This window comes from Trichomonas vaginalis, chromosome IV (assembly GCF_026262505.1).
Source record: "Trichomonas vaginalis G3 chromosome IV, whole genome shotgun sequence".
NCBI classification, from domain to species: Eukaryota; Parabasalia; order Trichomonadida; family Trichomonadidae; genus Trichomonas; species Trichomonas vaginalis.
In genome coordinates, this window is record NC_067206.1 from 9949231 (window position 1) to 9971591 (window position 22361).

General features: G+C 32.1%; 13 protein-coding genes and 1 non-coding gene across 14 annotated transcripts, besides 5 other annotated features; 2 read left to right on the forward strand and 12 right to left on the reverse strand.

The window, feature by feature from the left end:
• Window positions 1-1067: 1067 nt before the first annotated feature.
• On the reverse strand, window positions 1068-2043 carry TVAGG3_0061740 (MAP kinase kinase kinase kinase protein; the record flags this gene model as incomplete). The annotated part of the gene is made up of 1 exon (XM_001321013.1): window positions 1085-1975. The coding sequence occupies one exon, from the start codon at window positions 1973-1975 to the stop codon at window positions 1085-1087; it is 891 nt and encodes a 296-aa protein (XP_001321048.1).
• Window positions 2044-2286: 243 nt separating this feature from the next.
• Window positions 2287-3374, reverse strand: TVAGG3_0061750 (uncharacterized protein; the record flags this gene model as incomplete). Its single annotated transcript, XM_001321014.1, has 1 exon — window positions 2767-3333. The coding sequence occupies one exon, from the start codon at window positions 3331-3333 to the stop codon at window positions 2767-2769; it is 567 nt and encodes a 188-aa protein (XP_001321049.1).
• Window positions 3375-3607: 233 nt separating this feature from the next.
• Window positions 3608-4423, reverse strand: TVAGG3_0061760 (uncharacterized protein; the record flags this gene model as incomplete). Its single annotated transcript, XM_001321015.1, has 1 exon — window positions 3608-4423. One exon carries the CDS (start codon window positions 4421-4423, stop codon window positions 3608-3610), a length of 816 nt encoding a protein of 271 aa, XP_001321050.1.
• Window positions 4424-4619: 196 nt separating this feature from the next.
• TVAGG3_0061770 (regulator of chromosome condensation 1/beta-lactamase-inhibitor protein II family) lies at window positions 4620-5590 on the reverse strand (the record flags this gene model as incomplete). The annotated part of the gene is made up of 1 exon (XM_001321016.2): window positions 4622-5590. The coding sequence occupies one exon, from the start codon at window positions 5588-5590 to the stop codon at window positions 4622-4624; it is 969 nt and encodes a 322-aa protein (XP_001321051.1).
• A 335-nt stretch (window positions 5591-5925) lies between these two features.
• Window positions 5926-6546, reverse strand: TVAGG3_0061780 (spectrin binding; the record flags this gene model as incomplete). The annotated part of the gene is made up of 1 exon (XM_001321017.1): window positions 5926-6546. One exon carries the CDS (start codon window positions 6544-6546, stop codon window positions 5926-5928), a length of 621 nt encoding a protein of 206 aa, XP_001321052.1.
• A 448-nt stretch (window positions 6547-6994) lies between these two features.
• On the reverse strand, window positions 6995-7992 carry TVAGG3_0061790 (uncharacterized protein; the record flags this gene model as incomplete). The annotated part of the gene is made up of 1 exon (XM_001321018.2): window positions 7118-7975. The coding sequence occupies one exon, from the start codon at window positions 7973-7975 to the stop codon at window positions 7118-7120; it is 858 nt and encodes a 285-aa protein (XP_001321053.1).
• Window positions 7993-9828: 1836 nt separating this feature from the next.
• TVAGG3_0061800 lies at window positions 9829-9901 on the reverse strand. Its single transcript has one exon. It is a non-coding gene; the product is annotated as a tRNA-Met (tRNA).
• A 1332-nt stretch (window positions 9902-11233) lies between these two features.
• Window positions 11234-11271: a terminal%2Cinverted (terminal inverted repeat of MuDR-5_TvMULE4 transposon ID:TVAGG3_0061810).
• Window positions 11234-12067: a mobile genetic element.
• Window positions 12030-12067: a terminal%2Cinverted (terminal inverted repeat of MuDR-5_TvMULE4 transposon ID:TVAGG3_0061810).
• An 882-nt stretch (window positions 12068-12949) lies between these two features.
• Window positions 12950-13131: a terminal%2Cinverted (terminal inverted repeat of Maverick-1B transposon ID:TVAGG3_0061820).
• Window positions 12950-22361: part of a mobile genetic element that runs on past the window's edge.
• TVAGG3_0061830 (uncharacterized protein) lies at window positions 13132-13452 on the reverse strand (the record flags this gene model as incomplete). The annotated part of the gene is made up of 1 exon (XM_001321020.1): window positions 13132-13452. The coding sequence occupies one exon, from the start codon at window positions 13450-13452 to the stop codon at window positions 13132-13134; it is 321 nt and encodes a 106-aa protein (XP_001321055.1).
• TVAGG3_0061840 (protein of unknown function, DUF4107 family) lies at window positions 13597-13827 on the reverse strand (the record flags this gene model as incomplete). The annotated part of the gene is made up of 1 exon (XM_051221415.1): window positions 13597-13827. The coding sequence occupies one exon, from the start codon at window positions 13825-13827 to the stop codon at window positions 13597-13599; it is 231 nt and encodes a 76-aa protein (XP_051106401.1).
• TVAGG3_0061850 (uncharacterized protein) lies at window positions 14123-14347 on the reverse strand (the record flags this gene model as incomplete). Its single annotated transcript, XM_051221416.1, has 1 exon — window positions 14123-14347. The coding sequence occupies one exon, from the start codon at window positions 14345-14347 to the stop codon at window positions 14123-14125; it is 225 nt and encodes a 74-aa protein (XP_051106402.1).
• On the reverse strand, window positions 14348-15229 carry TVAGG3_0061860 (uncharacterized protein; the record flags this gene model as incomplete). The annotated part of the gene is made up of 1 exon (XM_001315140.2): window positions 14348-15229. One exon carries the CDS (start codon window positions 15227-15229, stop codon window positions 14348-14350), a length of 882 nt encoding a protein of 293 aa, XP_001315175.2.
• TVAGG3_0061870 (uncharacterized protein) lies at window positions 17353-17700 on the reverse strand (the record flags this gene model as incomplete). The annotated part of the gene is made up of 1 exon (XM_051221417.1): window positions 17353-17700. The coding sequence occupies one exon, from the start codon at window positions 17698-17700 to the stop codon at window positions 17353-17355; it is 348 nt and encodes a 115-aa protein (XP_051106403.1).
• TVAGG3_0061880 (uncharacterized protein) lies at window positions 19165-19967 on the forward strand (the record flags this gene model as incomplete). The annotated part of the gene is made up of 1 exon (XM_051221418.1): window positions 19165-19967. A coding segment is annotated over one exon (803 nt), but the record flags the coding sequence as incomplete, so codon positions are not given.
• On the forward strand, window positions 21735-22286 carry TVAGG3_0061890 (integrase core domain containing protein family; the record flags this gene model as incomplete). Its single annotated transcript, XM_051221419.1, has 1 exon — window positions 21735-22286. The coding sequence occupies one exon, from the start codon at window positions 21735-21737 to the stop codon at window positions 22284-22286; it is 552 nt and encodes a 183-aa protein (XP_051106405.1).

The following is a 22361-nucleotide window of genomic DNA, read 5'->3' on the forward strand; positions in this document are numbered from 1 at the left end:
CCTTTAGCGAGTTTATTTACTCTTTCAACTTTATCTTTTGATAGTCTATCGTTTAATTTTTTCTGAAGTTTTTCGTTACCAAGTTCTAAAATTTTACACGGATGATATTTAAACCCGTTAAATTCTTTTTCCTCAGTTTTAATCATTAATCTACAAAGAACTTTAGTGAGGTGGTTTTGTTGTTTAAACCATTTATCCTTAATATTTGTTATAAATTCAATATCCGGAATTAATTTCCAAATTTTTGAATTTTCGATTAATTTACCATCAAATGCAAAAGCAATAGGTTTAATATTAAACTTACCTTTATAAAATAAACTTTGTATGTAATCATCAAAATAAACGTCTACTTGTTTAACCTGGGTGAGAATTGGTGAAAGTTTATTCATTAATTGATTTACAGTCACGAATTTTGATTCACTCATTTCATACAAAATAAAAAAATAAAATAATAAACATAACTAAGTTTTAATTTTTCGTAAGAAGTTTATTTCTAATTTCTTTTACTCGTTTATGAGGTCTTTGATTATGACTCCATTGATTCCATTCAGGATTTAAACAATGTTTAATTAATCGCGGAATATCTGACATCATCTATATATAGCTTCTTTTATAAAAGATAAAAAAATTATTTTAAAATTAATGTTAATTTTTTTAATGATTTATTTCATTATGTTTGGGCTGAGTGTAAATGTCTTACAATTTTGAAAATTTTTTAAATCTTGATTTATTCAAAAACGTAAGAATAAAAACCGTAAGAATCATACATTTTTTACTTCATATGTTAAAAAAAATGATACAAAATCACTCGATATTGTATGAATTCTTACGTTTACAAAAAAAGTCACTAAACCCGTCATATCCTACTACTTTTCATTCAATAAAGGATTGTTTGCCAAAATATGCCAGTATCATTTCTAAAAGAATCATTTCATTCGTTTTTTGATTCAATCATTAGAGATTGATCTAATTTAATGTCGATTATAAACAGTTATTAGACCAGAAGCAGTATCACATAACAACAGAAAATACATTGAGAATATTAAAACGTTTTTTATTCTTAGTTGCCAAAATATGAGAATATTTAAACAATTGAACCCATATCAACTGTAGTTAGATCTTTTAACAATATAAAAGATGGTGGAAGAGAAGGGATCATCTTTAAGATATTGATTGCAGATATTCTTGAAGAAGGATCCGAAATCAAGCAAGAATTAACAATCTTTTCGATGATTGGAGCTATTGGTTTTCCATTTGATATTTTATGTTGATTCTCATCAAACCATTGTTGAGAACTTGTGCAATTTGTTAAGCAAAGCGGAATTCCCGAAATCATTTCGAAAATTGTAACACCAAGAGAATAAATATCTGCTGCCGTTGAAAGCTGATTCATTTCCTTTACTTCTGGAGCCATGTACATTTCTGTCCCTTTCTTTAATGAAGAAATTGCATTTGTTGTGTTTTTTACGCTTTCCAATTCTCTTCCCATGATTCCGAAGTCACAAACTTTGATATCTCCTGATAATGTAAGCAATATATTTTGAGGTTTGATATCATAGTGAACAAATCCTTCTTTATGGAACTTTTCTAATGGTTTTGAAATATCTCTAATTATTGCAAGGAGAATTGGAGAAGTCATCTTTGTTTTATATTTGCTAATGTTACCTAAGCTGCAAAATTCTAAAATCAAGTAAAAACTTGAGTTAATGTGAAAGTAATCTGAAAGATTGCATATTTCTTTCATTTTGAATTTATTCATCATTGTGATCTCATTTTGGACGCATTTGTAAGTTGATTCATATGATCCTTGCTGCAGTATTACTTTAATTGCAATCATCTTCTTGCATTCATTGTCAATTGCCTTAATAACCTTACCGAATGAGCCAGAACCAATATCAAACACTTCTGTAAATCTTTCTTTATAATCCTGTAATGATATTTCTCTGATTTCTAGGTCAGAACTGACGTTCTTCATTGATGAAAATGTTTGGAATGCATCAAATTTGAGAGGAAAACGATCATTGCTAGTTAGATATAGTATCACTGAAATGGTATACATATCACCTTGCTAAATCATTCACTTAAATTAAATCAAAATTCAGATTTTTAAAACTTAATTAAATAGACGCATTTTGTAAGCTGCTCATATTTGATTGAATATTAGTTCAAATATTTAGAGTTTCTATATGTTAGAAAGCATTGATGTAAAGATAATCTACAAAATTTCCAGATGATAGTGGATTCAATAAAGAAAAACGCTGATATTAATACTTAATAATATTTACTGGTAAATTAACATGTTAATTTGAATAGAAAATTAAATCACTTAAATTCTTCGACAAATAATGATGGGAATCGAGACATAGCAGCAGTAGTTGCCTGTACATGATCACCGCGTACAGTCTCATCTGTTGTGTCTGAAAATCCTGCACCAATAGATTTTCAAATCCAGGGGGAACTTCCTTTCTGACTGGATAAGACGATAAATTGTCAGGCTCTTGTCTTTCTCTAAAGAAAGGATGAACTCTGAGTTCTTCTGTATCTGTTGTTGTTGCGGCCCATGGGGAAACAACTCTATTTGATTCTGTTGCTGCAAGAATGGCTCTTGTTTCTCCAACTGGAGTTACAGCAACACTTGTATATTCGTCATGGTCTTTGTCGTAATTCTTTAATTGAATGATTCATGAATATAATTTTTCGTTCGTTGAAGGGTACAGGATCTGTTGGATTTGCTAATTAGTGTGGTAGAAGTGTTCGTTGATTTGTCTATAGTTTTGATTCGGAGGGTTTCTTCTGATCATTATCATTAGATTCTTTAATACCGCCTGTAAGGTGGACAGCCCATAAAATAGCTGTAGTGGCTATTGGTAAGAAGCATTTTATGAACAAAGAATAAGCGTGTTCCCTATAAATATGTCCTTTGTGAAGAGCAATGCCCTGTGCGCATGACCATTGGTCACGATGATTGCACATTGGATTGTTAATTGTATCATTGAGGTCAATTCCGCAGCATTGGAAGTCATTCATAAATCTTTGAATATCTCTTTGTAATTCCTTAGAATACCAAAGTGATTTCTTTGATGCAATATATCCAACTGGGTCAACCATATATCCAATCGAAAATTTCCAGGTAATTGCTGTATATACTGTAGTCAAAATAGTTGCAGCAATTGGAAATGCCGATATTTCGTTGAATCTATAGCCGAAGAAAATAGCAGCTAATGCAAAGCAAGAAAGAGGGAAAAGTATATCGAATACTGCGAAATCACCCATAAGTAACGGCAAACCTCCTTTGTTCATCTCACCAAGACCGGAAATAGCATCCAGGATCATATAAATACCAATTGAAAGAAGTGCTATAAGGGAGAAATAAAAAGGTCTATCCATTGAGCGAAATCTGACGTTTGTAAAGTTATAAATCTGGCAACGTAAACTGTTTACAAATGTCAGATCAAAAAAACTTTGAAAATGTCATGAGAAAATAGTTTTCCATTTTTTAGGTATAAAACAATTGAAATGCTCGTTTATAAAAACTTGTCTTATAATATATAGATAAATTCATGGTATTTAAAAAAATTTAAAAATATACAAACAATATATATGTACATCAATGGCTAAAATTACTCCTAAACCTACGAGGAGATCTGGTAGAACTAATATTGGAATACATTGGTTCTGCAGTTTCAAATTGATCTTGAATTTTCCTGACGGTTCTTTCGGCGCGTTTGAGATTATTCTCGATTTCTTTTTGAGTCTTTTTGATCTTAAGTTCGATTTCCTCGCATTCGAGTGTACAAAAATGAAAATCTGGTGCCTTTTCTCTTGGATCTGGTTGATAACCTGTTACCCTGATGTCATGTGGAACTTTAACATATTTATATTTCAATGATGATTGGGAATTTTGAAGTGTCTTTTTCCGGATTTGAATCTTTCTTCGAAGATCTCCGTTTTTGTAAGATTGTGGTGTGCCTATTACAGAACTTGTATTTGGTATTCTAGTCATTCTTCCACTTGTTTCGTCTGGTCCTCGATAACGAATAATATTAACGTCAATCTTGGGATCGGGTTTAGTATTGTTTCTACGATCTTTGTAGAACTTAAACGTATGAGATCGACGAAATTCAACCTCTTCAGCTGTCGGTTCTGCATTTTGATTGTATTTAAATTCACAATTCACTTGTTCTAATGTAACCTCTAAAGGATCTATTGCCTTTGTAGTTTCTGCGTTACTCTTTTGCGAATATCTACTTTTTCTAGTTGTTGGCACCTCTTTTGGTTCATGAATAGTAACAGGGTGAATAAATAAAAGACGATTTTGTTCATGAGCTTTATTTATTTCATCATTCCAATCTTCATACATCTTTAACGTATGTTGGCAATGTTCAAGAATAGTTTCACCTCGATTAATGATGAAATCATTCATAAAAATGTTAATTATTTTATATCATTAACTTAATATTCAATCATTTTTGAATGATATCTGAAATTTCATAAGTTCAATTTTATGGTTTTGTAACGAAATTTGATAAAATTTATTGCATTTATTGTCGAAATATAAAGATCTTTGTGAAAAATGTAATTGAAATTTGGAGTTATTATAATTCATAAAGAATAAAATAGTTTAGTATAAAAGTTCAGCGCGAGAAATTACTGATTTTTGGTTTGGATGAAGTTTCGCAGATTTTATCATAACAGAATTATTAAAACCTTCAGGGATTTCTGGTGCGCCACCACAAACAGCAAGAGTATGATGAGTTCCGCAAGCAACTAATCTTGTACCATCAAGGACGTGATATGGATCGTTTGATGGCTTATCGCTTCCAATTCCAAGCTGGGCAGATGGATTGAAGCCCCATGTATAAAGAGATCCATCATAACTAATTGCAGCATAGTGTTGGATGCCAACAGCAGCAAATACTACTGGTGGAAGTCCAAATACTTGTAATAATGCATCGCTATCGTAATGCCAAAGGTTTCCATCCGTATCAATAAATAAAGCTTCTGTTTCTGAACCATAACCAGCAATAATCTTTGTAGAAGTTTCAAAGCTCTTAGAATCTTCATTTGTCCAAACAATAATACTATTAGATTTAATGATAAATACTTCATCTCCTGTGCAGCAGATAGCTGTTGCATCCTTTTCAATTTCTTTAGCTGGTTCATTAACAGCTCCAAATAAGTAAACAACACCTGTATTATTTAAGCCGAGAATATAATTATTTGATGCCGCAATTTGAGAAATTCCTTCTTGTTGATAGAAATTCTTCTCTAAATAGTTATATACTTTGCCATCGTACTGGAGAGTAATAACATTATTTTCTAAGCAACAAATCTGACGTAAAGTTCCTGTAGAAAATTCGTGAATTTGTCCATCCTCTGGTCTAAAAAATACTTTAAAATCATCGAAAACGAAAGCAATAGATTGATTCCATGCAGAAACGTGTGATATTCTAGAAATTTTTGATTCGAATGGGAAAGATGTTGCTTTAATGAATTTAGCTGTGACTTGTGTCTCCTTCTTGCACCAAAGTTGGCCATAGGAGTTGTCACCTGATACCATAATAGATGGTTCTATGTTTTTCGTCTTCATAAAATTTTGAAAATTTGACGCTGCATCGGAGAAAACCCAACCTACTAATTATTTTGAACCAAGAAGCTACTTTTAGTATGCTTTCTTTGAAATGGAGTTATAAATGAAATAAGAGAGGATTGAGCAGATTTCTAAATCAATTTGAGTTTTTTGACTTCAAGAACCATCCATCTTGTAAAGTTGTATAAAAATCTTGTTTATTTGCTTTCAATTTTACTCATAAATCAAAACTAAAATATCAAATATTGTCTTTGTTTGGAAAAAGAAAAAGTATAGACGTATATTTTAAAAATACAAATAGAGGTAAAGTTTATCAAACATATTTTCGAAGGTACTTATTGTTGAGAAGAATCTTCGTGATGAAGTAGAGATTTAAGCCAGAATCTATGATACTTTTCCGCAAAAGCATCAACAGTCTTGTTTTCTGCATCGGGAGAATCTTTATCAATACCCTGTTTAACGAGATATTCAGCAACATCTTGTTGATTTGCCATTACAGCAAAAAACAATGCATTCCAGCCATTGCTAGCTACAGAATTTATGTCTATTGGACGATCATCAGTGCTAAGTTTCAAAAACGCTTTGATGAATTCCAAATGACCGCGTTGTGCTGCAATATGTAATGGAGTCTTGCCATCTTCTGTTCTTGCTTCAAGATTGGCTCCTTTATTTGCAAGTAAATCGATTGTTTCTGTTCTTCCTGTATAAGCAGCCCAATGTAACGCAGTATATCCTGCAAAGTTCTTATTATCAACCTTAGCACCTTTATCTAAAAGAAATTGTGCACATTCAATGGATCCATGTGCTGCAGCGCACATAAGAAGTGTTTGAATGTGATTTGTTGAACTATATGTTGAAGCATTTGGTGAAACAATAGATGATGTAATAAGAGATTTAAGTACTTCAAGGCGATCATATTGAACTGCTGTCCAAGCTTCTTGTACCTTTGTATCCATTCTGAAATTAAAAGTGACAAATTTTTTGTCAAATTACATTTGAAGAATCTTTCATTTGATTTCAACCCTTATTAACTTTACCATTAGTAAGCGCATCACAACAATTAGCTACAGACCGATTTATCCATAGAGAATTTTCAAGATATCAAAAATCGATAATTTTAATATAAATCGTTGTGATTCATACGTTAACAACATGATTCGAAAACTTTACTGAGTGAAGTTCCTCTTAGTTTCAGATCCTAAATCTTCAAAAAATAAATCATATGGAATAGGAAACCAAAGCTAAAAGGAAGTAATTTAGGATAAGTTTATTTTCACTACATGAGGATCTACTGTTGATCTTTTATATGAAAAAATACTTCAGATGTTAATTTTATTTTTTTATTATGAACCAGAAATACTTAGTCATATTGATGGAATTAAAAGTTCGTTGTGAGAGAATATTTTTGGTGATTGAGTTATTTGTCTTGAGAAAAAAAAGTTACGAAATTGAATCAAGAATATTTTATTTTTTAAAAAAATTAAAATGTTCTTAATACGGCCTTATTTTAATAGATATCTAAGACATTTAGCCTCTCATTGCGTGGCGATGAGAGCGGCGGTGCTTCTTCTCTAACTTCTTGTTGGAGACTGGCTGTTCTGGAGCTGGTGTAGCTGTTGGCTCTGGAGATGGTGTCGGTGTTGTAAGGCAGACCTTTCTGATGCGATCAGAAATTGAAGCGAAATCGACAACGTTGTTGTTGTTTCTGAAATCGTTGATGGAAGCCTGGGCCTCGTTCTCGTTGATGTACTTAAGAACTGTGACATACTTGTTAAGATATCCCTCGATGTAGTCAACGATTGGAGAAAGTGATGATTCGGTTGCGATATGTGTGCCGAAGTATTCTGGAGCGATAGAGGAAGCAACGCAAGCAACCATCATCTGGGTGATCTTTGAAGCTGGGATTGAAGAAACAACGTTCTCAACCTTGCCATCAACAATGCTGAATAATGTGATAGCAGCAAAGCTGTTGATGAAGATGTAATCTGACTTGCAGACGGTGAATAATACGCTGACTGTGTTTGGTGGAGAGTTGATGTTTGATAATGTAAGGATGAAATTGATTGATTGAGAGCTTCTAACACTGTAACCGTTGATGCAAACTTTTCTTGTGATTTTCTGGTCCCAGTATTTTGCAGTCATCATTTCATCTGTAGATGTCTTGAAATAATCGAGTTCTGTTTCTGTAATTTCTGGGAATGCACCCTTAACTCTTCTGATAAGAGTTTCTTGTAATCTGTCGATTTTTTCCATTCTAACGACAAGTTTACCGTTTGAAGAATCACCGAATGGAACATTTACTGCACGGTGGCAATCAGAAATTCCGGTATTGTATAAATCCTTTGGAAGTTGGACAAGCGAATGAAGAACGCCAAGGAAATACATTGTATGGCAAATGACACGGTTTTGGCGGTTTTTAAAATTTTTGAATTGTGTTGATAACTGTGGTTGAGTATTTTGCTTGAAGCAGTATGACGATTGGTTTTTAAATATTGCAACAATTTTTAAAAAGAAATTGAATCCAATTCAAATCAATTCTATTTTAGATACTTCATTCATCATAAATTTAATAAAAAATCAGACACAAAATTTGAGAATAGAGGATAACTCTTAAAATTGAAAATGATCTGAATCTGGGAGCTTCCCTTAGCTTAAATTATCCTAGATTATGTCAATGTATACTGGATCTAATAACAAATCTTTATACTTTTAAATCTTCGTTGATATTTGAACTTATTTTAACAGTAAAGAACCCATAATCTCTTTGTACAGTATATTTACCAGGAATGTAAGCTGATAGAGAGAGTATTATTAACAATTTTCTCTAATAAAAGAATTTTTCTCTGTTAGTATACTGTCTAGACCAAATTTATCCCAATCTCAATCTTTGAAAATTTGTTATAATCTTGAGGAATTCCTTATTTAGTCTGAGATGCATACTAATTATGATTTTTCATGCTGATTTTTACTTGTTTCAACAAAACAGATTCTATTTTGTGCAGTTTTGTTTTCTTTGCATATGAGTTCTTCTATTCTTTTCAGCTATTCATCCTTAATTTCTAAGAAAGATATTCAAATACAAAAAAATAAGATATTATAGTCCAAATTCATCTAATATTTTTATCAAGTGTCTATTTAGAATTGCTTTCATAGACCTAAAAAATCCAAAAATAAATTATTTTCGAGAATTTGATGATAAAAGCTATAAATTTTAAAATAAAAAAACATTTTTCGATTTTTTTTGGGAATTTTGATACTCAAAAAACTGTCTCACAAGCGTTTCCTTACGTTATATACACGAATGCCACCATTTTTAAAAATTAATTCAAAAAAATTTAGATATCTTCAAAGTAATAAAGAGTTTACAAGAAAGATTTGTAAAAAAATATAACTAAATTAGGTAGTATAGTTTAAATGCCGAAGGTAGTTATGTTCAGATCTCTGTAATTTCTTGTGTTCCAAGTATAAAATTATATTCATCTATGAAATATAGAGTATTTGCATCTAAAAATGGGCGAAACATCTAGGGTCACAGATAAAATCAGAAACTTCGGTATCATTTTCATGGTTAAATAAATTTCTTTTACAACCATTACAGCAACTATTTTCTAAGCGATCGTATTTGCATTTTGGGATATTTTGAAGAAACAACGTCGATGATATGAAAAATTTTATTGCAAAATGAAGAGAAATTCCCTTGAAAATCCCTTACATTTATCTAGAAAGAGTCATTCATTTGTTTTTTTCTCGATTGAAATGCATTGCGGAATGAATTCTTCTCTTGATCAAACGTGGCAAATAATTAAAAGTGACATTATCAATCGGGATTTTACGAAATTTATCCAAGTAGCAAAGACTTATAGTTATTGCACTTCGGACCGTAACATTCCTTTACCATGGCATAGAGAATGCAATGAGTACACAGAACCAAGAAAACATTAAATTTTTGAATCTTTCGATTGGATTATGATAACAAAAAAAGAGGATTTAAAGCCCGATATCTCAACAAATTGAAGAAAAGATTGCAACACCGTCTTACCGACCACCAATTCCTAACAAAATCTTATCGAATTTTCTATAATCCAAACCTTATATGAAAAATATCATCGGATTGGATCATGAAATGACCAAGCCATAATTTTCTATCAGTACAAGTTTAGATTTATTCAGAAAAATATTTGATCGACAACAACTTTACAACTATTCAATTTTTAGAAAAAAAAAAGAAAAAGGAAATTTGCTTTCAGCGGGACTCGAACGCGCAACCTTAGAATTATGAGACCTACGCTCTACCGATTGAGCTACAAAAGCTTCACGAATTACAAACTGTTTGGTATTATTTGTTTCATATATTTTTTCTAAAATAAAATTGAAATCATTCTTGCAGCATAATTGGCAACAATTTTGCAGGAATTTCCCTGAATTTTGAATGTTTTTCAAAAAATTATATTTATTTTTTTTATTCACATTTATATAACATATTAATATTTTTAATATACATATCATATGATATCATTCTTATATTCCGTTCTTCATCTCGCAAAATCTTTTTGATTGACAACATATTAATACATTCAAAATCTACTTATTCTAGCATAAATCATATAACCGCTGGTATTAACCCACATCCCAATCATTAACTTATCTAATTATTAAAATTTAAAAAATATTTTGAATTTATTGATGAGTGATAGTGAAAATGATATCACATCATTATACTTTACTTTAATTGCATATATATTTTGGTTTCCATATATACTTTTGCGTTTTTGATTACTTTTGCGTCAACCAAGAAATAGTTTAAGAACTTTGAAATGAAATGCCATACCATCTACCAAAGTTCTTCTTTCAAATATAATTAGGGGATAGACAGTATCAAAAGACAGTCATTGACATCTCTTAAGGAGCTTTCGAATTTTAAATCAGAACCTCAAATCCGACTATCTTCACACAGATCCAACGATATGACTTAACGCCTTAAAACATATTGTTGAAGTTATAATATTCAGAAAAATGAAATTTATTTGTTTAATGTGAAGTTTATTAAGTTTGTAGAAATGTTTGAAAATTTAATATATTTTCGAGCTTTATCAATATTTTCGAAATATTCTGTGTTAAATTTATTTTTATCTTTATTTTTTGTGATATTAAGGGTGCACCCGTATGTACGTTTATTTGAGAGGAGGAGGATTACCCTCTCAATTTTGAGGGATTCGTTAGTTTATTTTCTCGATGAATATGGAATAAAATTTGATTTTTACCTTATCAATATACTTCATATAATATACACATGTTCATGTAAAAACTTTTTTCCAAAATCCTCAGGAATTAAGGGATTTTTGAATTTTAAGAATTTTTTTCGAATTTTTTCGAAAAAAAAATATTTTCAGAACAGCCTTAACGGCTAAGATTTAGGAACAATGTTAAGTATCAAAAAGAAAGGAGGTCTGATATAGACAACATATATCGTTGAAGGTTGAAAAAATCTCTAATATTTGAGCCCAAAATTTCAAATTTTAATTTTTTGAAAAAAGAGGCCACCCGTATGTACGTTTATTTGAGAGGAGGAGGATATTTTTGAAAGGGTGAAACATTATGAATATGTTAATTATATAATAATATGTATTATTATAAAAAAGAAAAGAGAAAGGGACAGACTAGCCCATTGTCACTTTTTAATTTAGCAAATGAACGCTTATGGAGTGGAGTTTTTGGGTAAATCTGATTTGCTTATAAATGAAATAAAATCAAAAGAAACCATATTGGCATTATATTATGCAAAAATAAATGATCTTACTTAGTACTTTTAAAGTTAATTTCAGAAAAAATTTGACACAATGGTATCCGGCACATACAAGTGGTGTACAACCAAAATATAAGTTGGTTTAAACATATATTGCTATATCTCATGATCTTACTTAGTACTTTTAAAGTTAATTTCAGAAAAAATTTGACACAATGGTATCCGGCACATACAAGTGGTGTACAACCAAATCTTCGACTCGATGAACTTGTCATCGAGTTATATTCCAGTGTTGTTCCTTCATTCCTGATTAAGTTGCAAATTAAAGGTCTGGATTCAGAGAGAAGTGTTAAAGTTATCAAAAAAGTCACAAGAGATTTCGAAGAAATGACACAATTTAAAAAAGTCGAATGCATCAGTATGCTTGAAGCTGTTCAGAAAGGTCTGAAAAATGATACACTTGATCCCAACATTGTTTACTCAACATTAAAAATATTATTGCAAAGAAAACATTTGATTTAATAAACATTTAATTTATTATAATTAATTTTTTATTACAGTATAGTAAAAAATGCTATAAATAAATTATTATATTTTATTAAAATGTGACTTTTAATAGTAAGTGAATAAAATAAATCAGGAATTGGGAAAGAAATAAGGTTAATTAAAAATAATGAAAATTATAAGTTTAAGGTTAATGAAAAAGTGACAATGGGCGAGTTTGTCCCCCACTCTGACTAAATAATTATAAATTTCAAGTTAAATTTTAATTTTGATAAATAATTTAAATTTCAAAATATCAAGTTCAGTTCGACTATGTATGTAGTAATTCCTCAATAAAGTGCCAAAACCCTATTAAAATATATGAACATTTTCAACATTTTAATGTTTTTATTTAAAAATTTGATGGAATATGAGCTTCAAACAATTATTATGCAAATAAAAATAATTAAATATATGTATTTATTCGTATTACAACCGTAGTAAGTCGATTCTTCCTTTCTTCTACTGAGTTTTGAATTTGATTTCGAATTGTAAAGAGATTCAAAGGGAAAATACTAGCGGATAAAAACTACCTCCATGAAAGGGTCATAATGGAGTCAAGTTGTATTTTTTGATATTTTTTTGCTTTTCGAGCCTAAATAGGTAGCCAAGATAATGCCTAAAAATAAGGTTCTAAATTCTGAAGTTTACATGATCCTCTCGTGTGCACCCTTAATATATGACTAGTCTTATATCCAACATCTCTACATTAATTTCGAGAATTAGTATCTACAAAAATCATTTATATCCTATTTGGGATTTGATGTTTAATTTTTTGACAAATACGAATTGTATGGGATATGCCGAAACAATGAATTGTTTAGTAGCAGTAATAGAATGCAATATTGAATTAGATGAAATTGATCAAAACAATATGCTTTTTTAAAACATTAGTATCTGATAAATCAAATAAATTGAATTTGTTACAGAATTCTTTAACTGTAAGAAGATGTTGACAATTAAAGTGTTATGTTGAGAGCAATTAATGGTCACACACGTGTTCTGCGACTTCTTCTTTCTGATCCATCCATTGATGTCAATGCCACTAACAACTCATCACGTACAGCATTGATAGTTAGTAAACATATCAAGGGTACGGAGGCACTGCGCGCCTCCTTACCCCTGATATGTGAATTTGACACTTTACAAAACCGTTAACGTATATTTTACAACACAAACGACAACACTAACTTAACCTTAAATATTTACAAAGCCGCCAACCACTTCACCTCACTAATGTAAAAAATAAACGTTCTCACTTACAAAAGTATTGCAACTCCTCCCATTGCTGTGCTTCACACAACAGTTCATATTCTTCTGACTCACTTTCTTCTTCATATAGGTCAAAATCACTGTCAAAATAAATGTTAGTAAGTTTTGACAAAGCTAATGAAACACGCTTACCGTTTGTATCGTATGCTTGTATAAACTTTCCATTATGCTTGTAGTCATAAACGCTCAAACTAACTTTACCCTTTCTCCCTCGTATCTGATAGAATGTATTTTCACGAGGAACGAAGAACAAATTCTTGAACTCATGACCGTTGTAGTTTGTTATCTCAATAGTTTTCGTCATTTATATAAAAATAAAATAAAAAATAAACTTAAAAATTAATGATATCACCACCCTCACACGTATGAAAACATAGCACAAAAATAAATTTAGGTGAAGTGGTGAGATCTCACCTCTTTTTTCACCTGTTTTTTCACCCTGTTGAATTCATTGCTTTATAACTCTCTTCCTTGGTTTCTTTTTAGTTGCTTTCTTCACGTCTGTCTCCAACTTGACTGTCTTTCTTCTTCGTCCGTAATGATACCAGTTACTTCCACCAGTCAATGGGTCAAATGGTCTTTCGTAAGGGTTTCCATACATTCCATAGGGACCATACGGAAGAACTACTGGTGGAGAAGAAACATTTTCTTTAGTTCCATCGACTCTATTTAAATGCATTGTTTCACCTTTCATCTGGTCATTAAAGTCTTTTGCGTGTTTTGCAAACTCATCGTCCTTTCCTAAAGCATTTTCTGACTCAGTCGCAACCAAATTGGATGCTTTATTTATGAGCCCTATTTTATTTAATCTTAACTTCTTTGCAACCCAGCCTCCAATCTTCCTTTATTTGCATCTAATGTTTCGAAACCCTTCCTCCACTCATTTTATTTACTGCGTCATAAGCTCCAAGTGCTTTTGCTCCAAATGCTAATGCTTTTGTTCCCATTGCGCCTAAAGCTGCCCAAGCTACCATTTACACCATATTAAAATCATCTCTCTTCAATATTATCTCATAAAAGTTCTCGTTACTGGAGAAAGTCAATGAAACATAAGCGTTCTCACGGGCTTCGCCCTCACCGCTTTGCGGTCTATCTAACTTCTTTCTTATCTCATCTATACGCTTCAAAATGTCTGAACAATTGCTAACATCTTCTACAACAGTTATTTCATCATGAATGACCTTCAAGAACAAGCTCATTTAATATGCTATTAAAATCATCTCAATAATGAGTCCATCCTTTCCATCTTTAGGTAGCACAACATCTTTCATTGAAGAAGGTTCGACAAGTCTTATGTTAAACTTACTGACAAAGTTTGTTATACTATAATGCTTCGGCGGCGAATACATGTAGTTTGAAAGACATAATATAGATTCTTCAGCAAATTCACTTATACTGGATTTTATAACAATGTTCTCACGAGACCAAATACCACCAATTGACAATCTTGTAAGCAATCCTGCTGAACCTTCTACTGTAAACGTCGATGGTAACATTCCACGAAGGTCATCTATTGACATCGTTGAGTCACTGTATTTAAATATTTTCTTAAAGCAATCGTCATTATCTAACCATGCAATAGCTTTGAAGTTTTCATTCGAATATACATCTGCTTCATTAAATGTAAAACCTGACTTCTTTGCAGAGATGACTTTAAAATCTATTGAGTTTGTTTCAAAATTATATGCTATGGTAACTTCTGAAGGTAATGGATGTCCTTCCGCAGTCAGTTGTTCTCTCACTACCGTTTGAAGCTTTGTATTAAAAACTTTCATGTCATCTCCTGTATCTAAGTTCACATACACAGCAACAGGGAAACTATCTTGCTTCTTTGTTTCATCATTATATCTCAAAACATTAAAGTTCTTCAATAATATTGTTCTTCCTGCTGGAATACTTCGAACCTGTCTGATTTCAATAGCTTTCTCACCTCCTACATACTCTACCCAGTGTCTTGGATATTCATAAGTATACTGACTTTCTTGAATTTTGGTAGGTTTCATCATAACATGTTCATAGTATATCTTTATACTCTTGTCAGTTAGACTCGGTGCTATGTTCTGAATATTTCTGACTTGCATTTTTAATGGAGATAAAATGAAGCATTTAATACATGACGTAGATGAAGACATGAATGAAACTACAGACAAACTTAACTCTTCTCTATTCTTCCTTTCAGTAAGGACTATGAGTTCTGTTCAAATGGTGTGTATTTCTATTGTGGAAAGATGGGTTCAGGTAAGACATTTAACCTCATTCGTCATATACTCATAACAGAACGTTTAGGAAATGACTCATATTATGACCAAATCATTATATCAGCAACTTCAGACTCTATGGACTCAACAGCGAAAACATTTATGTCAAAAGTTCAAGCCTCTGTCGTTAAAGTTCCAGACAGTGAACTCATTGAATTTCTTCAACGTTACATTCGACGTAAGAGGAAATATTATGCCATCGTTGAATTTATACAGTCAGGAATGCAAAAGACTTCTGAGGAGATGGAAAGAATTATTGACAAACACCACTTACGTCAATACTCAGGAGTTTACGATATGAAACGACTTACAAACTACATTCTTCAAAACTTTCAAAATACCCCTTCAAAAAAGTATCCTTCAAACACTTGCTCTTGTTTGATATCGCTGGTAAAGGTTTAGTGTTCAAACCAGACTCACCATTAGCTAACATCATTACTAAAGTCAGACATTACCATTTAACTGTAGCAATACTTATGCAAACATGGAGGTTTTTAGCTTTAAACATAAAACGTCTCATAACTGACTTCGTTATCTTTCAAGGTTCTCACTATGATATTGAACTCATTTGGAAACAGTCAGGTATAACATTACCTTTTGAAGAAATTTGGGAAGCATATAAGTCTCTCATCTCTCCTCGTTCATACCTTGAGATCATATCATGACTAATACCATTAAAGTCAAAAATATTCCATGGGAACGACCAACATGTTTTAAAGTTTAACCTTCAATTGACTGATGGTAAACAAATTCCATGCATCTCTGTCGCCATTTCTGTTAATATTTTGCTGTCATTCATATCATCCACTTCCCATCCGTTAGCTTTGAGGATATGCGTTAGAATAGCTGTTCTTAAATGAAGGCTTTTCACCTTTGAGAGCATAAACTCTATAACTTTCTGCATACTTTATGTTTGAACCTCCTGAGCCATCATTGACATAAATTTTATAGGCTTCCACCCTTTGTTCATGTTCCTGCTTCTTCCCTTAGCTCTTTTGTTCAGTAGTTCTACATCTTTATACACAGCCCTGTCTCAAGTGAATTCAACAATATTTTCATTCGTTAGCTTTACATTCAAACCCTTGTCGAGTATATTGTTCATTTCATACATATAAAAGGTTTTTATTCTATATGAAATGAGAAGCAAATCCATCTTAGCTGGTGCCGTTAATGTTCCAATTGAACCAACATCAAATGTTGACTCACGAACGACAAACAATATTGTCATAAAGAACTATAGTTCAGAGTGTTTGAAAGAAAAAGAACCAGAACTTAATCGGTGAATTTAAACTCAGCTTCAAACGCTAACGCTACATCAGATGTTAAGTTAGAGTATCCACCACTGGACCAAATTCTTTCAAGAGAAGCCAACGACAACCCTTACACAAATGTTCAAACAAATCCTTCAGATAACGTAGACCATTACCTTCTTCAGTTATACCAAACAATTTTACTCAAAGACGATAAGAAGCTTTTGACAAATCTTATAAGCAAGAACCAAATAATTCTAACAAAGGAGGACCTTGAAAATGTTATCTCACGAATAACAGGGAAACAATGTGTCATTGACTATCTCGACCCTGAAATCGAATGCTGTGGTCAAACTCCACCATTCATGAAAATAGGTAACATCCGCATCATTGAAACACCAGGAACTACAGGAGTTGAGTTTAAGTATAAATATTCGAACGAGTATACAAAACTTTCAACAGAATATAAACTTTGCTTGAAATATGTTTTAGTAAATTAAAGCAATTTGTAATATCTATCCAAAACTTCTTCAACAGTATCGAACTCATCTTCATAATGCAAACCTAATCTTATTGACTTGGTGCAGTTTTCACTAACACAATATTTTTCTGTTCTCTTGACTGACATAACTAATTCATTTGTTTCATCAAACAGCAACAACCAAAGTTCATGACCTAATACATAACATTCATACTTTATATTTTTAGCTCTGAGTTCTCTTGTAAGCTGTTGCATTTAATATTTTCTAAAAAGTCAACTTCAACAGTCATTCGCACTGGTGCCTTCAGTTCTACAGGCTCTCCTTGAAAGTCAACAAGTCTGAATTGCATGTCTTTCAAATTATGAGGACTAATGCGAACCCATTTACCTAAATGAGTTGCTATGACAGGAACGTTTGGAATGAACATTGAATTGACTGCATAACAGAAGGATTTATATTCTACTGAACCTTTACTATTAACTCCTGAAATGCCTGTGACATTAGCTATTTTAGACTCAATGTATAAACAATTACCATAACATACGTATGGAACAGATTTCATCTCAATCGTTTTGTCAACACTTTTCAAAGGAAATGTCATATGGTATGCACCCAAAAGAAGTTGTACTCTATGACTCATTCTTGTATCTTAAACTCCTTCGCATAACTGAACTTCAAAACTCCTGCAATAAGTTTAACATTCATTAAGTTTTCTTCGTTATCCTTGTTTATTGTAGTATTTATGAGAGCATTTAACACTCCAGCTAATGTTTCCATCTTATATTCTACATTATTGTGAAATCTTATTTCGTGCTTCTTTCCATCTATTTCAATCTCCATGAAATCTGTTTCATCTGTTATAACGAATGAAGCGATAGTATTGAAGTCAACCATTCTGAATGCAAGCGCCTCATTCTGTAGACCTAAGTTTGTTTGTAGCTTTACTGTCCCGTATTCGTTTGGGTCTGTACTTTGCAAATAGAACAACATTTTATTCTCATTAAAATATGAGTATAGCTGCATATGCGTATGAAGCTGACAGAGCTAAACGTTTATATTTTGGTCAATACTCTCTCACACTTACTGACAAATATATTGTTATCACTGATGGAAATACTGAGAAATACATAACATGGAAGGACTATGAAAAGTTTGACCCTATTTTAACTCCATGTACTATGCCATTTATAAAGGACGGTGAAATTATTGAAAAAGATAATACAACCGTATATAGGTCTGTTTATGAAGCATTAGAATATATGTTGAATCATAACCCAAAAAGATTTGACCCAAGCACTACACCATGTGCAATGCCTTTTATTAAGGACGGTGAAATCGTAAGAGTTCCGGATTCAACGGTTTACACAGCTGTTCAAAACAGTTTACAAAACATTTTAGCGAATATCTTTAATTCAGAAACTACAGAAATAAAATTACCATATATAACAGATGCTAAAGAAATTAAATCAAAAACGACAACATTATTTACGTCACTTAATGATTTAATGACTTATATCATTAATATTCCTGCACCAACTACAGCATTTGATCCAAACTCGACGGTTTGCAGTGTACCTTTCATAAATGACAGTTCATTAATTACTTTAAGGGATTCGACAGTAAATGAATCATTAAAGGCGTCATTAATGAAAATCATTGATTTTAACTCATTCACGAATACATATAATTCATTCATTAATGTTTCATATGCTTCTAAAGAAGGTGAGCCAAAAACTATCGATAAAGCGGTGTATGAAATAAAAGCATCAACGACGAAATTGAATTCGTTAACTTTTGACGGTGATAGTTTCGTTAATGACATAACATCGGGGAAAACAATTTTAACGAAAGAATATTTAAAATCTCATGTTAGTGAGTTCGTTGAAATTGAAAAAGAAGGTGGAATTAAGTTCGATCCACTGAATTTCATTTTCAGCTTAGCGAATGCGGGTGTTATTTTGCTGAATGGACAACTATACAGAGTGAAATAAATGCAATATGGACGTTTTTGGGGTCAAAAGCGGGAATGGGTGAGCTTGTAAATGCTGCAAGAACATTAGGTGAAACAGGAAATTTTGTAGATGGTTTTAAAAGACTTGTTTCAAATGTTTTAACAAACACAAAGAAATTATTTAGATATACCGTACATAACGGACGGATTTTCGAACAGATAGCAACAAACCCTCCGGTTATGGCTGCGTTGATGATGGTTAGAGATATAAAACCACGTAACGACGGGAACGAAGAACATGAACAACAGGATACTGGTCGGGTTATTCGAGACATTAAAAACGTGTATCCTGAAGTTATTGATTTATTTAGAGGAGTTAATGATTCAATTTCAAAACATTCTATAACCCTCGATGAAGAGAATAAATTAACAGATTATATATTCGTCATTATTGCAGAATTAATGAAGAGAATAAATGAAAAAGGAATTGGTGATATCATTAATGTCAGCGATGTAATGATGAAAAGAAATTTTGACTCATTATTTACAAAACCGAAAACAGAATATAGTCTTTATGACGTAATTACCGAATTAATGAAAAAGATTAATGATAATAAGAGTTCTGGCGGAAGAGTTGAATTAGAAGTGAATGATGTTAATGAGAAATTAGCCGAAAAAGCAGACAAAAATGAGCTTTTAGCTCTGAGTGATAAAGTCAAGAACCATGTTCATTATATAACTTCAGACGAACATATTATAACGGACTACCATGGATATTTAACACAGGATGAACAAATAAGCACTGAAGATGTTAATGAAAGAAGATATAAATACATTCGTGCTAAAGGTTATGACATAAGCTGTACTGTACAGTATGATGTAGCTAAAGCACCAGAAGCATTTGGTTATACCGGTGAAATTTATGCCTCTACTTTCAATGTTAACGGTGTATTAGTTGAACCAAGATTTACTTTGAGAGTTAAGTCAAAAATAACGTTTGAAGATGCTATTAAAAGTAAAGCTGACAAAGTTGAACTCGAAGCAATGAACAAAGTTTTGAAATCTCATAAACACAACATCTCCGATATAAATGAACTTCAAGCTACATTAGACAGTAAAGCCGACAAGAACCATACACATGAATCCTTCACTACTGTTAGAGCAGACGACATAATATTGAACTATACCCTTGGTTCAAGTGCACCTTTAGAGAATCCAAGTACAAGCGTAAAAGATACACTAAACAATTTAGATAACAGATGTATGAACATTGAAGGTCATGCCAGAAACTTTGAAGCATACGAACTACCAGCAATGTTAGATAAGAAAGCAGACAAAACTTATGTAGATGAAAATTATACAAAGAAGTCGGAAGTAAATGCTGCGCTTAATGGAAAAGCCGACAAGAACCATACACATGAAGAATTTCAAACAATCAAGATTAAAGAAATTAAAGCATGCATCGAAATAGTAACAAAAACAGGAAGAAACGGTGCAACTGTACAAGAACAAAGAATTTATCCTCCTACTTTTCCTAATGGTTTAATAACAAACAATATAAATATTGTAGAAGGCAATAAAGCTATAAACGTTAAACATGAACTTCTAACAATGAAGGCCCAGATTCTTCAAACCATATATTCTGTTGGTTCTATTTATACGTCAATGAATTCAACAAATCCAGAAACAGTTTTAGGTTTTGGTACTTGGGAACAGATTGTAGACAAATTCTTATACTGTGCTAACTCTTCAAAGCAAACAGGGGGTTCGAAGAAAATTACTGAAGCAAACTTACCTGCGCACACTCATACAGGAACGACAAACTTTTCTGGCGACCATAGCCACTCATTACGAGACCACCCATTATACAACTCAGAATATAAAGCTGGCAATGATGTTTTATCTCCATCTTATAACAATTCAGCAAAAAAGACTTTTCGACAAACTGAACCAGGAGGAAATCATGTCCATACTTTCACAACAAATCCAACAGGAAGTGGAGCAGACTATATGCCACCTTATATGACGGTTTATGCATGGGTTAGAACGGCCTGAAAGTCCTGAGCTCCAAAAGAGCGAACAGCATGAAATTACTAAATTTAACTTTACATAAATGAGCTTGAAAGAAGTATTCGAACAACATCCATGGAGGTCATTTAAGAAGTTCAATGAAGCTGCAAAGAGTTGGGGATTTACTAACAGAGCTGAAGTGAAAAGGTTCTTTGACAAAAATGTTGTACATCAAACAAAAATAAACCCTTACGACTACTTTTTACCAATTTACTCCAACACTCCTGACGCATACCAATTTGACACTCTCATTCAAAGCAGAAAAGGAGGACATAAACCATTCCTCATCTTCATTAATGTTAACACTCGTAAAGCATATGCATATCCAATGAAATAAAGGAACTCGTGAAGTGTTAAGAGTTTTACAAAAGTTTGTAGCAGAACATAGCCCAAGTACTTTAACATCAGACCAAGACAGTGCATACCTCAGCAATGAAATCACAGATTTTCTCATTAAGCATAACATAACTCACTACACTACTGAAGACCATAACCATAACATACTCGGCATCATAAACCGCTTCATAAGAACGCTCAGAGATTTAAACCAAGAGCGAGACTTTACCGAAGAAACAATGAAACATTTTCTCGAAGTATATAATTCCTCAACACATTCTACAACAGGACATACACCAAATTCAATGACACAACAACAAGAAGAAAAGTATATACAAAAGAAACGAAGCCAAACACAAAATATCAGAAATTCAACACAATTTACCCTCATTCCTGGTACAAAAGTTCGTGTAGTTCTTGACGACAAACCGTTGACAAAGAAACGTTTAAGGTTAAGTAGAAACTATTATATCGTAGACTCTACGCAAGGTAATGGATATCTTATAAAAGCTGCTGACGACTCTATTGCGTTTTACCCTCGACATAAATTAGTTGAAAGTAGTAATGGCAAACTTGCTGAAACCATTGACGAAGCAAAGCGAGGAGTGGTTATTGAAATACTTGGCTATAACATAAACGATGACACTTATAAAGTAAGATATGAAGGAGGCGTTGAAGATGTTATACCATCTAAGAACTTGAGAGAGTCAAAGTCAACACATCTGGGACCATTAGAGCGGGAGTACTGGAAAGACAAAAATAAGCCAGAAAGAATAAGAAAATTCTTCTAAACTTTTTCATTAGATGTAAATCAGACATGAATGAGAACAGTCATGATATCATTAATGGTACCATTTATTTTTGTC